Source organism: Fukomys damarensis, unplaced genomic scaffold (assembly GCF_012274545.1).
Source record: "Fukomys damarensis isolate Sample0158 unplaced genomic scaffold, DMR_v1.0_HiC HiC_scaffold_3, whole genome shotgun sequence".
NCBI classification, from domain to species: Eukaryota; Metazoa; Chordata; class Mammalia; order Rodentia; family Bathyergidae; genus Fukomys; species Fukomys damarensis.
In genome coordinates this window covers 43,388,779-43,402,878 of record NW_022900915.1, presented here as the reverse complement: position 1 = coordinate 43,402,878, position 14,100 = coordinate 43,388,779, and the positions used below count along the sequence as shown (strand labels likewise).

The following is a 14,100-nucleotide window of genomic DNA, read 5'->3' as shown; positions in this document are numbered from 1 at the left end:
CGGTCCTCAGTGCGCGGCGCCTCCTCGCGGGCCCGGCAGGCCGGGAGGTCTCTGCGGGAGTGAAGAACCTCCCAGACTGTAGTGTGAGTGTAGCGGGGGGCTTTGGTTTTGCCGTGAGTCAGCCACCACTTGGTTTCTTAAAAGTTTTAGTTAGTCCACGTTTGCAGAACACACCGACCTACTCCTCGTTGCAGGACACGCCTTCCTTTCCAGGCCTCTTCCCCTCCCTCCGTCTCTTGGTCCCAGGCCCATTTGCAAAAGACCTGCCTCCCTGTTGCCTGTTTTTTTGTTGTTTTTTTTTTGAGACAGGGTTTCACTATGTAGTGAGACTGACCTGGAACTCACTCTGTAGCCCAGGCTGGTCTCGAACTCACAGCAATCCTCCTGCCTCAGCATCCTGAGTGCTGGGATTACAGGCGTGTGCCACCACACCTGGCTTCCTGTTACCTTTTATTTCGCCCTTATTTCATACTTTGGGTTTCTCAGGTAAGAAAAACCACGTGGTATTTAAGTTTGTATTTAAGTTTCTGATTTATTTCACTTCACATTTTATGGTCTCAGGGACTGTTTTGTACCTTAAACGTAGCAATCTCAGCCCTCTCCTCCCCTTCGGAGTCTGGGACACCTTGTGCTGTTGCTGGGGCTGGTCTTCAGCTTCTGGGCTCCCCGGATCCTCATGCCTCTGCCTCTGCCTCTGCCTCTGCCTCTCCAGCGGCTGGGACTTGAGCTACCACAGGCTGTAGGTGCCGGCATGTTTTCTTCAGGGTTTGTACTCAGTTCTTCAGTTCATTCGAGCACAGTTTACTGTTCAGTTTTCCTCCATCTTCAGTGGGATTTGACAGTGGCCTGTAGCGGAGTTTGTAACTGCTGAGGTCTCCGGTCTCCGCTCCGCAGCGGCAGTCACCTGTGCGTCTAAGCGTTGGAGAACACAGGCCTGTGTGCTACTCAAACCACAGACTCCGAAGCTGCTCCGAATCCTTTCCCACTGCTTTCAAAGGACCACGCAGCAACAAGGGGAGAGAGACGTTACAAAATGAAAACCGTAACTGAAAAATAAAACTCAAGTATTGAGAAACTCAAATCAGTTTTGAACAGTGCAGAGTGTACAATTGTTAATTTTGGGGTGAAGGGAATTGGACTCAGGGCCTTGGTGCTGAGCTACATCCCCAGCCATTTTATTTTATTTTACACTTTTGTACTGAGGGCTGAATTTAGGGCCTTCTCATTGAGGGCAACCCCAGCCCGTTCGTTCGTTCATTCTTTTGAGACAGGGTCTCACTATGCCTTGAACTCATGGTGATCCTTCTGCCTCAGCCTCCTCAGAGCTGGGATTATAGGCATGTACCACCACACCCATTTTATTTAAAATTTTGAGACAGACTCTAAATCACTAAATTGCCCAGGCTGGACTTGAATTTGGATCCTCCTGCCTCAGCTTCCCAGAGTGCTGGGATTATGGGCCTGAATCAGCAACCTGGAGTCATTGCCCACTGTTTTTAATGGACTCTCCTTTAACTTTTAAAGATATTTGTAAACTGCTTGTTCCCTGCTCTGCAGGTTTTCCAGTAACCCTTAGACTCCTGCCTACTCTGTGCATGGTCGCTGCTGCCCAGCTCTCCTTCTGTCCCCACCCTTCCGTTCCTCTTCCTCTTACAACCAGACTTTCGCTGAGATCAGCCCTGTCTCAGGTGCCCCAGGCCTTACCCACTGGGCACGTTCCTTATCCTCTCCTGTGGGCGTGGTCTGTGGAGTAGAGAAAGTTGAGGTCCACCCAGGGCCCCTGGGGTCGGAGTCCTGGTTCTTGGCCCCCAATGAGCCTTACTCTGTTGTTTCACACAGTTCTTCAGACAGCATTCCTTCCGTTTATCACTGGTTTTTACTGTCTTCTAGTTTCTAATCTTCATTTTGAAGCTTTATACGTTTGATTAAAAACTGTTGGAGGTAAAGACCATGTGATGAGATGCCTCTTAAAACTAGCCCAGGATAAAACAGAGGCTCAATATATGTATTTCCTATCTTACTATCTAGTTTTCTATTACCCATTTTATCTCTGTTGTTTATAGTTTTACATTTATACCCAGTTTTGTTCCAGAAGTATTTGAGGTAGCTTATAAACTTTAATAACATTCAAAATAAAGATAAAGCAGGGTCATGAAAATATGCTTTCCTACAATGAATGTAATTATATTCTGCAAATGTGTATAGTAAAAATTTTTAAAAATGAAGCTTGAGATATGAGGTTAGGATGAGTTACACTGAAATATGTTCCCTGAAAGTTGTGCGTTTTTTATACAGTTGTTAAAAATAGGCTACAAGCTGGGTGTGTCAGCACAAGCTTGTAATCCCGGTACTTAGAAGGCTGAGGCAGGAGGATCACTGAAAGATCAAGACCAGCCTGGGCTCCATAGTGAAGTCATGACCAGCCTCAGCTTCATAGCGAGGACTTGTCTCAAAAAACCCAAACCAAACAAATTCCCCCAAAGTAGGCTGCAGACTAAACTCTGAGCTTCAGGGTGGTTTGAAGAAAACTTAACACTTGATCTGCAAAGGAAACGAAATGCAGCTTCCTATGTTAAAGTGATGAGGCATTCATTGCCTGTAGGCCATAGCACCCATGTAAACAAGCCAGCACCCTTAGCACTGCAGGCCAGGTTCTGGGAAGGGGGAACCTAAGCTTAGCTGTGCTCACTCTCAGGCTCCCCCCAGGCTGTTCCACGGGATCACACTAAGTTGCCTAGACTGGCCTTGAACTTGTGATCCTCCTGCCTCAGCCTCCTGAATAGCTGGGATTTTAACCAGCCTACCACGTGCTTACATTTTTATTTAGTGTTTTGGCCTGCCCTGGGGGTGTTGACGGAGTGGCCTGGGACCCTTTTTCATCCTTGGCCTTTGGTGTCCTAGTCCCATTTCTCTCGTCTGCAAGTTGGTTTTTCTACGTAGATCTTTGGATTTTTTTTTTCTTTTTATCCTTTAAATTAAGATATTCCACTAAGCTATAGGATTCTTTCCAGCAGTTTCCCCAGAAAAATAATGAATACTTTTGATTTATATGTAAATCTTTTCAAGCTCCTTAGCGGTTTTCTCTGGTGCACACTGCTTCTGGTTTCAATTCAGGACCGCCGTTTCGGGGATGCAGTCCGGGTTCCATCTTTGGTGTTTTGCTGCCGGAACTGTGCCGGTCCTGACCCTCTGTCTCCCATGTTTCGAAAGCCTCTCGTGAGTATCGTGACTTTTCCCGCTTCTCTCCTCCCTGCTTCCTGTGCTGTAGCCCTGAAAGTCCCTCCTGTTTGATGTTCCACTTCCTTCCAGTTCCGCCATTTCCGTGTCCTCTCTGGCAGCAGTCTTGCTTCCTGCTCATCCTCTGATTTCTGAGGCCTTGTATTCTCCTTGGAATTGGGAGGGTACCTGTCCCCCAGTTCCTCCTGGGCCCTTGTCAGCCGGTCTCAGAGACAGCTTCCTGCTTCAGCTTTATGGGCCTGCTCTGTCTGTGAGTGCATATCGGGGTTACCACCCTGGACCGACTCAGGGCTTGTGTGGGGCTGGCAGCCCTGCCCTTCCTCTGCCCCTCGGGTCCTGCAAGGCTGCAGGTGCGTGCAGCCACCACACATGTGCCTGTGCTGGTTCTGGCACTCAGGAGGGAACTGTGTAAACTTTGTCTTGTACCTGTAGCTTGGGGAGTATTTTTGTGTGGTTTGAAAGTTATAATCCGGCCCTTAGATGATTTTAAAATTTCTCAACCAACCGTTTCATCAGTGTTGTGACATTCAGTCTTGTGCTGCTAGTAGCGTGGTGCTGTTAATTAGAGAAACTATGGCTGTCGAGTACAACCTTTATGTTTCAGGGGCTGGGGATTTAGCTCAGTGGTTCCGCCACCTGCTTTGCAAGCCCAAGGTCCCAAGTTTGATCCCTGGTACAAAAAAACAAAATAAAACAAAAACTTTTGTGTTTCACCTATCATTTTTTGATAGTTAAGTAAATCTCAAGTAACTGGAGGGCTTAGGGAATGGTGTGTTTTTTTTACTTGTTCTATTTTGTTAGTGAGAGTTTACTTAGGGTTTTAGAAGTCATGAATATAAAGTCTTCCTGAGTCGAAGTCACATTTTATTTGATTTCCTATCTCACATGTATGTCGGGGTCATCACACCGTTGGAAACGCAGTCTTCCTTTTCCTCGTTGGTGCCTGTCTGCAGAACGTCCCAGTCCCCTCCATGGGGCATCTGGACACGTGGAGAGCAATCTCCCAAGCAAGCATTTCCTGCAGCCTCCCTCTCCCCAGAGGGAATGAGCACTAACTCACACAGACCCGGTAGCCAGCTTTCCCCTTCCCTGAGCTCCAGCCTCACCCACGGTGCCTGCCGGGGGCCCTCTGCTTGCCATCCGGTCCTACGGATGTTTTTCCAGCCACCTGCTGCTCCCGCAGGGGTCTCCCTTGCAGTCCCCACACTGCCACAGTTCCTGGAAGCTGTTCTGTCACCTTCACGTACTGAGGCCCGTCCCTGTCTTGCTCTTTTTGTCTCCCTGCCAGCCTTTGGCCCATTTTGTACCTGGGTGTCTCCTCCGGTTCCTGTGCCAGCCTTTACCCGACAGCATCCAGCCAGGCAGGACCTCGGGCTCCCCTGGAAGCTCGGGCTGGAGGCCCTGTGTCCCAGCGCTGGCTCTTCTAGTTCCCTTCATCCGCCTCTGGGCTTCAGTGGCCTGGCTTCCTCTGTCCTGGGACGTCTGCACTCCCAGTCTCTTGGCTCCCTCCCACTGCTCAGTTCTGCCTGTCCTTCCTGTCAGCGGTCCTCACTTTCTCCCTCCTGCTCTTCAGCTCCTTTAAAACTGGAACTCTGTGACCAGACATCCCCTTCCGTCCCTGGAAGGCTTGATCGTCGTCCTGGGTGTCCTGACACCGACTTTCGTCAAAGCCTCTTGAGCCTGTGAAGATCCCCGCTCTTCCTAGGTCCCTGTATGTGACAGTGCAAGCTCTCATACCTGCTGTTCCCGTCCAGTGGTACAGGCTGCTGACTTCCTTTAGTCCTTCCTCCGGGACTGACCTCTACCGCTGAGCGAAGTCTCCGGCCCCGGTGCTGTCTGGACAGGGCATCCACGCCGCACAGGTTTTTACACTCCCAGAGCTCCAGCCCCGCTCATCTCAAGCCACACTATCAACACACTCTCTCCTCTGTCCACCGCCAAGACCGCCACATTCTAGACTGTCATGCCTATCTCCATGTCCTTCCTGTCACTGAACATCATTTGGATCTTACATCCCTCGGTGCCCCTATATTTTCCCAACCCCTTCAACCTGCTACCTCATCTCTTCCTTTCCTACGTCAGCTGCATCTCTCAGCTCTCCTGGCAGCATTTCCTCTTCCGCCTCTGCATTGGGAAGCAGCCTCTGAAGATGTCAGGGCCGCGCTGTGCACCCGGCCTCACTTCAGCCTGCTGCTCCACTTCTGCTCCTCAGACCTCTCCCTGCCACCGTCCTCCTCTGCACTGCGCCTTGCCTTGCCTGCCCCCGTGGAAAAGTGTCCCCTGACTTCCTCTCCCTTTGCTTGGGCTGCCTTTGAAAGCCCCTCGCACTGATCCCTATGTCCTCAGGTGCACTTTCGGATCCTACCAAGTCGAAATTCTGTGCTGATGCTGGTGGTGGTCTGCGCCGGGCTCTGTGCCCCGAAACCTGCGTTACTGGTCTGTGGACACTGGGCACCCCCAACTGCACTCCGTTGTTGTCTTCTCTGTTCCCATTCTTTGGTTGGTTCCTCTTCCTCTGCAGCACCTTAGGTGCTGGAGTTCTGCAGGGCCCACAGCCTACTGCGCTTCTCGGGGTGCACAGCTGTGCAAGCTTTGGGATAAGTCCCCTTAAACAGCTGGTGAGAATTATGAATGTAGATTGTGTGTGCACACAATTCTGTGAAGTTCTGGGAGCTGCGGGAAGCCGTATTAAGGATCTTTTGTATATGCGCTCGTGCTGGACAGTATTCACCTTGGTGGTTTCAGCTGTCTCGTGCACATGACTTCCAAAGGCCCAAGCTGATCTCGGCTCCTCCCCATAGCTTGGCTTGGTCTTTCTTCTTAGGTCCACTCAGCCAGACCCCTCGTAGCATCCTCTTCCTCTCCGTGCTGTCAGGTTTGTATCCCTTCCACCTGTCCTCCCTCCACAGCCCCCACGATGTATTCTGACCTCAGCTCCAAGCTCTGATGCAAGGGTTGCTACAGAAACAGCCAGACCCTTCCATGGCACCGCAGCCTCGCTCAGGCAGTTCAGAGTTCATTCCTATCTCTGGAGCCGCTCCCGTCTGTTTCTGCTTCCCTCTGGAGGGTGGACAGGTGTGCGGTTTGGCACCCCCTTGCAGTTTGCACGTCATGTCTCAGTGGCACTAAACTCCACCTCCTTTGTCCCTAGATAGCCTTTATTCATGCTGTCCTGCTTAGACACCACTGCAGCCCCTGTGCTGTATCCCTGGACAGTCTGTCATGTGAAACCAAACAGCCAGGAGTGGTGGCACACATCTATCATCCCAGCTACTCGGGAGGCTGAGGCAGGAGGATGGCAAGTTGGAGGCCAGGCTGGGCGATTTAGGCAGACCTTGTCTCAAAATAAAGTAGAATAACTGAGGGAGGAAGCTTAATGGGAGTGCTATGTGTGAGGGCCCGGGTTCAACCCGTAGTACCATCAGAACAAAACAAAATGAAACAAAAACCCCTGAAAACTCCCCTACACCACCTCTTGTACTATCTTGCACTGTGTCCAAGTCCAGTGCCTCAAACGTGAAAGCTGAGCAGTTGATTGAAAGGGCTGATTAAATCTCAGTAATAATTTCATGCATACTGAGAGCCTTTTTTCGTTTTGTTTTTTTTTTTGAGGTTGACCTGGAACTCATTATGCTGGTTTCAAACTCACAGCGATTCTCCTGCCTCAGCCTCTGAGTACTGGGGTTACAGGTGTGCACCGTCCACGTCCCGCTCTGGGAGCTTTTTAATTCTTAAAATACAAACACATACCTTTGCCAAGATTTTTGAAAATGTGTGACTTAGGCTTTTTCTTTGCACATCAGTGCTTGACAAGAATTAACCATTCATTCTTGATTGAGGGATCCCACAACGCGCCCGAGGAGCTCCAGTTGTGTTTTAAGCGAAAGACCCCAAGCCCTTCCCGTCTTTCCAGTCACGTTGTCCACGCCCAGTTTCAGCCCTAGCAGTGTTTCACTGTGTTTCTCTTAGACTCTTCTCTAGCCGGTCACTCCAAGATGTCATTTGACTGCCGCTTTCCTGTTTGCTTTGTCTGCTGTTTAGGTGAAGTAGGCACCTGTGATGCAGGAGCTGGTCTGTGGGCGCACCAGCTGGGTGACCCGGCATGCCAGTGAGCACAGGAGAAGTTCCTGGTGGAGTCATTTTTGCTGTTTACCTCCTCTCTTGGAACATGAACTCTTACAGGGCAAAGACGATGCATTCTTTTCATTTTCCTCCATCTGTCCTTTACCTGTGCCCAGTGCCTGCTGTTTAACCTATTCTGTGTGTTTGGTGGCTGTGTGAATGCGTTCTTATGCAGGTCATGCTAAATTTACATAATCAGAGTGTCCTGTCCTGGTGAGGAACACAGCTCCCATGGGCAGGTCACTGGCCCTGGAGTCAAGCAAGGGTCAGACCCATTCTCATTTGTATCACTTATGTATCTGCAGTGCTGGGGATTGAACTCGGGGCCTCTGGCTTGTTAGCAAGCACTGTGTCACTGAGCCACACCTGTAGCCCCTTCATTTGTATTTTTTCATTTTTGTTATTATTATCCACACTTGCAGTACGTAATGACTGCATCCATCGCAGGGGAGCACGTGTGCATAACACACCTTCATTCTGTACTCTTGCCCTAGCCCTCACTCCCTCCTAGCTCCCTCCGACTCTTGGTCCCCTTCCTACTTGCTAAACTTCTATTTCAGTTTTTTTTCTTCTCAAGTTGTTTTCTGTCCCCTTTCACTGCCTTCCCTCATCTCTTGTTCCCCTTCCCATTTGAAAAAGATCTCCCTGTTTCCTGTTGTCCATCTTTAATTTTGCTCTTTATTTATATTTTGGCTTTCTCTTCGAAAAGAAACCACATGGTATCTAAGCTTGGGTGTCTGATTTATTTCCTTTAACATTATGATCTCAAGATGCATCCATTTTCCTACAGATGACTCATTTATTCTTCTTTATGGCAGAGTAGTGCTCCATGGTGTGCGAACACCACATTTTCTTTATCCATTTATCTGTTGATGGACAAAAAGGCTGCTTCCAAGATTTAGCTGTTACAAGTTGTGCTGCTGTAAACATGGGCAGCATAGTCACTGTAATGTGATGTCTTTAACTCTTTCAGGAAGACACCTGGAAGGGGCATAGCCCTGTCACATGGAATTTCTATTTTTAGTTTTTTGAGGCATCTCCTCACTGATTTCCACAGTGGTTGTACATAGTTTACATGCCTGCCTACAATGGAGAAGGTTCCTTTTTCCCACAGCTTTCCCGGGTGATTTCTTGATGATGGCCATTTTTTCTGAGGTAAGATGGAACCTCAGTGTTGCTTTAGTTTGCATTTCTCTAATGGCCTGTGATGTTGAACAAATGTTCATATAATTAATGGCCATTTGCGCTTCTGAGAAGTGTCTGTTCATTTCACTTGCCAGTTTCTGATTACAGTTTGCTTCCGCCTTTTCATCTGAGGAATGGGGCTAATGGCACACTTCAGCTTGTGGGAGGGTTAATGAGGACACAGAGTCTGCAGCATAACGTTTGACATATAGGTCACAGTTACGGCGATGCTGGTGATCCATGAACACGGGAGCATTCACTGTGCCTGGCTTCTCTCATTGGGAGTTCTGAACTACACAGTCTGTGTGTTTCCCGTTAAATTCTCTTTCTCTAAACAGTGTTTCATGTTTTGGACTGATTGATTGATTGATTGGTTGATACTGGGGATTGAACCCAAGGCCTTTGCGCTGAGCTATATCCCCGGCCCTTTTTTTTTATTTTTGAAATTAATTTTATTGGTACATTTAATATATACAATATGATTTTCATTGTTGGAAATTTGTACCTTTACATAATCAATCTTGGTTCTTATTTTTTCCCCATTCCCTGCCCCTCCCTTCAACCCCTCCCTCCCTATATACAAAGACTTTGTTTCTGTCAGTTTTTATTTTCTTTTTTTCCCCCATTAAGTTTATTGGTAGTTTTAAAGCAAACAGTGCAGTTACTGGCCCATTTTTATTTTTAAGTTTGAGACAGAATCTCACCAAGTTGCCCATGCAGGGCTCTGACTTGCAGTCCTCCTGCCTCAGCTTCCAACAGTGCTGGGATTATATATGTGTGCCCCATGCCCAGTTCGAAAGGTTTCATATGACAAATATGTGGTATATGTTGATAGGTTACATTTGGAGATTTGATGAAGGTAGGTGATCATAACCTTACACCTTGAAAAGCACTTTCAAGCTTTGGAACATCATTTGTTACTGAGCTGAACCTTCTACTAGGCGTGGAGAACGCCTCTCTGCAGGACTCCCTGGTACACTGAATACAGGAGCTGAGCCAGGAGGGGGAGAAGGAAGGTGTAAGGAGGCCGTTTGGAAGCATTATGGTAGAAGTGGAATAAAAGTTAAACTCTTCAAACAAGAGATGGAAAACTAAACACTTTACTAAATATAGGTCCTACTAAAATATATCAGGATTTAACCATTTTCAACATCACCTTTATTGTAAGACAACATAGATGGGGCTAGCGTGTAACTCAGTGGCAGAGTGCATGTTTGGAAGGTGTGAGGCCTTGGGGTTGATTAGCAACAAAAGCAAAACAAACAAAAACACTCACACGTGAGTATTTGTTAAAGGTCTAGGTTTTGGGCTTTCATGTTGACTGATTCAAAAAAGGGGGGTAGGATTCAATCAGAATGTGTTTTGGAACGGCCCCAAGATTATTTTTCAGTGTACAGCCCAAGCTTCAATATGTTCAAAGAACTAAGCCAATTAGCAGAATTATTTCAATATTTGTTGTAAAGCTGGTGCTAATACTCAGTTTTTATATTGCAGTTACCATTCAACATGGAAGAAGATGAGTTCTTGGAAGAAAAAACATTCCAACATTATTGTGCAGAATTCATTAAACATTCACAACAGATAGGCGATGGTTGGGAATGGAAAACATCAAAGGTAAAAAAAAAATTATTTCCTTTTTCAGTAGTTATTTATTTATTTTTGCCATATAAAATGCCGGTAATTGAAACTAAGGTATAAAAGCTAGGTTGATTTAATAAAAGGCCTAAATTGAAGGATGTTTAAGACAGGTGTCCATTTTATGATTTCAACTACGTAACTCATTATTATTAGGCTAAAGAAGTATTATCTGGAAAAGTCCTTAGGGTGAGCTGCTTTAATTTAGTAGATAAGAATGCTCAGCATATCAGTTATCTAAGTGTAAACAGATACTTCTCTGGTGCTTTCAACCATTTGTTTACATGCTAGATTTTCTTAGAAAACTACTTTTGTTCAAGTAAAAGGTAATCCTGAAACAAAACCATAATCAAAGTCACAGATTCTGAATTAAGGACCAGAGTAATCAGAGATTTCTCCATAATGTAAGCCATACATTCCAAAACATTTTCCTTCTGATTGCATTCAGAAACAATGTAAAAGGCCTCTACGTTCCTTTATTTGCATTTATACAATTAGTCAAATTATCTGCTAAAAGATTTTAAAGAGTTCCTTGAAATCTCTTCCTTAAAGACCAAGTTTTCTCACTTGACAGTCAATCGGATTCCTGAAAAGTAAGGAGCCCTGATTTTCTATGGGTTGGCTCCGTGTCCTGTAGGCACTTGAAGAAAGTCAGAGTTTGGAAATGACTCCCAGGTTCAGAAGTGAGCCAGGGAGGTGCAGGTCTAGGTAGGGCCAGCATGTCACTGCAAGAAGCCGTCATCATGGACTGATGCCTGTGCTGAGCTTGGACAGTGTGGCTGGGACAGGTGAGAGGGGAAGGGTCATCTCCTCCTTCTAAGCAGTGATTGGACCCTGGACTGTCTTTGGGGCATCTCTCGTGCCGGACCATGTGACCTTGTTGGCACTTTTCTTAATTTCATTCCTGGGTGTTTTATAATTTTGCTTATTGTTGTGTTTGAATTTTCATTCATCCTTTTTCTTCTATGATTGTGGATAATATACAAAGGAGCTATTCATTTTTGTGTCTTACTTTTATAAATATTCAATTACCATACTGATTTTTCCTGCTAGCTTTCATAGTTTCTCAGTCACTTCAGTTTTCAAGGGGTGTGAGGTCATTTGTAGATGAAGAGTTTTTGTTGTTGTAATTGGCCTCTTTGTGATAATTCTATTATTTCATGCATTCCTTAGAAAAATGTTCTGGACAGATGTGCCATGAGCTGAGATAGTTCTATGTATTGCGTACCCATCTGAAAGTGAAGTACAGTACAGGCTTGGGATGCCGCTGGGTAGACGGCCTGCCCACCACGTGCAGAGCCTTGGGCTTGATCCCTGGTGCCACAAAACCACACCACTCCACGCTGTGCCACACCACACCAAACCACACCAAACATCAGTGCTTCAAATCCACTTACCATCTAGAATGTTCTTTTTGTTTTGTTTTGTTTTTTCAGTTTAGGCTCTCAGTTCTATGTTAATACCTGTCATAGATTGTTGATAAAATAACTTACAATATGTTTTCAAGTTCTTTCTTTCTCTTTCCTGTAAAACAAATAGGAGAAAACATTCAAGATACTAAAACAAAATATTCTACTTTCTTGAGATTTGACTTTAAGCAATGCTAGATCATTTAGAATGCTATTGTTTTTTTGTAACTTATTTTTAAAGAAGAATGAAAGAGCCTTCCCGCTCTATTAATTCCTTGTCTCTTCAGTTAAACTTACATGAATATATAATGAAATATATAGCAACTCACCAGAAATATTTTGATTACCTTCATTGTAACTTATGAAATGAGTATGAAAATGACTTCTTTCCTAATTTACATAAAGTTTAAAATGTCATCTTATTATGTATAAATTTATACTGGTTTTATGATTCCTTTCTTCTAAGAATCTTTCTGGATAATTCACATTACTTTCTTAAAGTCTTTCACCATTGTGCTAAGTATATCAAGTTCATCTTTTTAAAATAGATTCATTATCTCCATGTTTTACTCTGTCTTTCAATGCTGTCTCAGTAGAACGCCCATTGTGGCCCTTCCCATCATTCCTGCTGCCCTGCTGAATTTCCTGTCTCAATTTTCTTTATTTTTAATGTTTATTATGAAAAGTTTTGAGCATATGAAAGTAAAGAGAATAGCATCATGAGTTCCCATGGCCTGTCACTGAGCTCCACGCGCCTAGCTTACTGCCAGAAGCACAGTGTGTGGCAGCATCTGCGGCCCACAGGAAGGGACTAAGACATCTGGATTTCATTACCCTGCCCTTCTTTTTCTTCCCCCCATGTCTTAAAATTATGGGTTCTGTAAGTGAACTGCAAATTTATTAATCATCTTATATTAAAATAAATGAACACACTCAAGAAAAGCCCCTAGGGGCAGGAACTATTATTTCTGTAAATTTTTATTTATTTTAAAAATTGTGATAAAGTACATATAATATCACATTTGCTGTCTTAGCCATTTTATATGTACAGTTCTTCAGTGTTAATTACATTCACAGTGTTGTGTAACCAACTCCAGAACTCTTGCGGCTCTCAGTAATCACCGTCCTTCTAAAAAGTTTTTAAAAATGAAAAACAACTCCACCAAAAGACTTCTAGATTTGATAACCAAATTCACTGGCATGAAGGGACGTAGAAAAATTCACTGGCAGAAGGGACGTAGAAAAATTCACTGGCATAGCTGGATACAAAGACAACACTAAAAAATCAATAGCCTCCCAGTTTGCGAATAACAAATTCACTGAAAGAGAAATTAGAGAAACGATCCCTTTCACAATAGCATCCACAAAATGAATTACCTAGGAATCAATCTAATGAAGGAAGTAAAAGACCTTTACATTGAAAACTACAGCACTCTGAAAAAGGAGATCTAATAGGATATCAGAAAATGGAAAAATATCCATTATTCTTAGCTAGGAAGAACTAATATAGTGAAAATGGCCATGCTTCCAAAATTTTTATACAGATTTAATACAATCCCAATTGAAATTCCAATAGCATATCTCACCACACACTAACCTAAAATCCAATGGATCGAAGATCTAAATATGAAAATGGAAACACTAAATCTGCTGGAAGAGAGAATGGGTAGAACACTTGAGGACATAGGAGTAGGCAAAGACTTCATCAACAAAACCCAGACCACCCAGGAAATACTACAAAAAATCAACAACTGGGACCTCATCTCATTAAAAAGCTTTTGCATAGCAAGAGAAACTACCAAAGGAATGAAGAGACAACCCACAGTGTGAGAAAAATTTTTTACCTGCGTTCATCAGCTAAAGGACTATTATCTAGCCTATATAAAGAACTCAAAAAAAATCAGACCCCCTGAATTTAAAGATCCAGTCCAAAAATGGGCATCTGAAATGAATAGGCGCTTCTCAGATGAAGAAGTAGAAATGGCAAATAAATATATGAAAAAATGCTCACTGGCCATTTGTGAAATGTAAATTAAAATAGTGCTGAGATTCCATCTCACTCCAGAAAGAATGGCTGCTTTCAACAACAGGGCTTGGGATTTAGCTCAGTGGCGCCTTACCTGCCTTGAAAGCATGCATGTTCCCGAGTTTGATCCCCGGAACTGAAAACAAAACAAACACAAACAATCAAAATCAGTAACAAATGCTGGAGGGTGTATGGAGAAAAAAATCCTTCTCCACTGTTGATGGCAGTGTAGACTGGTGCATCCGCTGTAGAAATCAGTGTGGAGACTGCTCAAAAAACTAAAATTAGAGGTACCATTTGACTCAGCTTTTCCTCTTCCTGATGTCTTCCTGAAAGAATTAGAAGTACCATGCCACAGTGATTATGTGTACACCCATGTTTATAGAGGCACAATTTGTAATAGCTAAATCTTGGAAACAGCCCAAATGCCCATCACCTGGTACTGGATAAAGGAAAAGTGTGAGTGTATGTGTGTGTATGTGTTTT

The 14,100-nt window shown here is 44.7% G+C and overlaps 1 protein-coding gene across 3 annotated transcripts in view; it reads left to right on the top strand.

The window, feature by feature from the left end:
* Window positions 1-14,100, top strand: part of Atg10 (autophagy related 10) — a 227,104-nt gene that overhangs the window by 5,205 nt on the left and 207,799 nt on the right. Inside the window, exons 1-3 of one of the 3 annotated variants that reach the window (XM_033767871.1) lie at window positions 378-486; window positions 3,115-3,216; window positions 10,039-10,158. In XM_033767871.1, coding sequence (XP_033623762.1) covers window positions 3,199-3,216; window positions 10,039-10,158 — 138 coding nt within the window. In that variant the 5' untranslated portion in view covers window positions 378-486; window positions 3,115-3,198. Of the gene's footprint in view, window positions 1-377; window positions 487-3,114; window positions 3,217-10,038; window positions 10,159-14,100 lie in introns of those variants that run through there. The other 2 variants (XM_010642745.2, XM_010642752.3) reach the window with 2 other exon arrangements.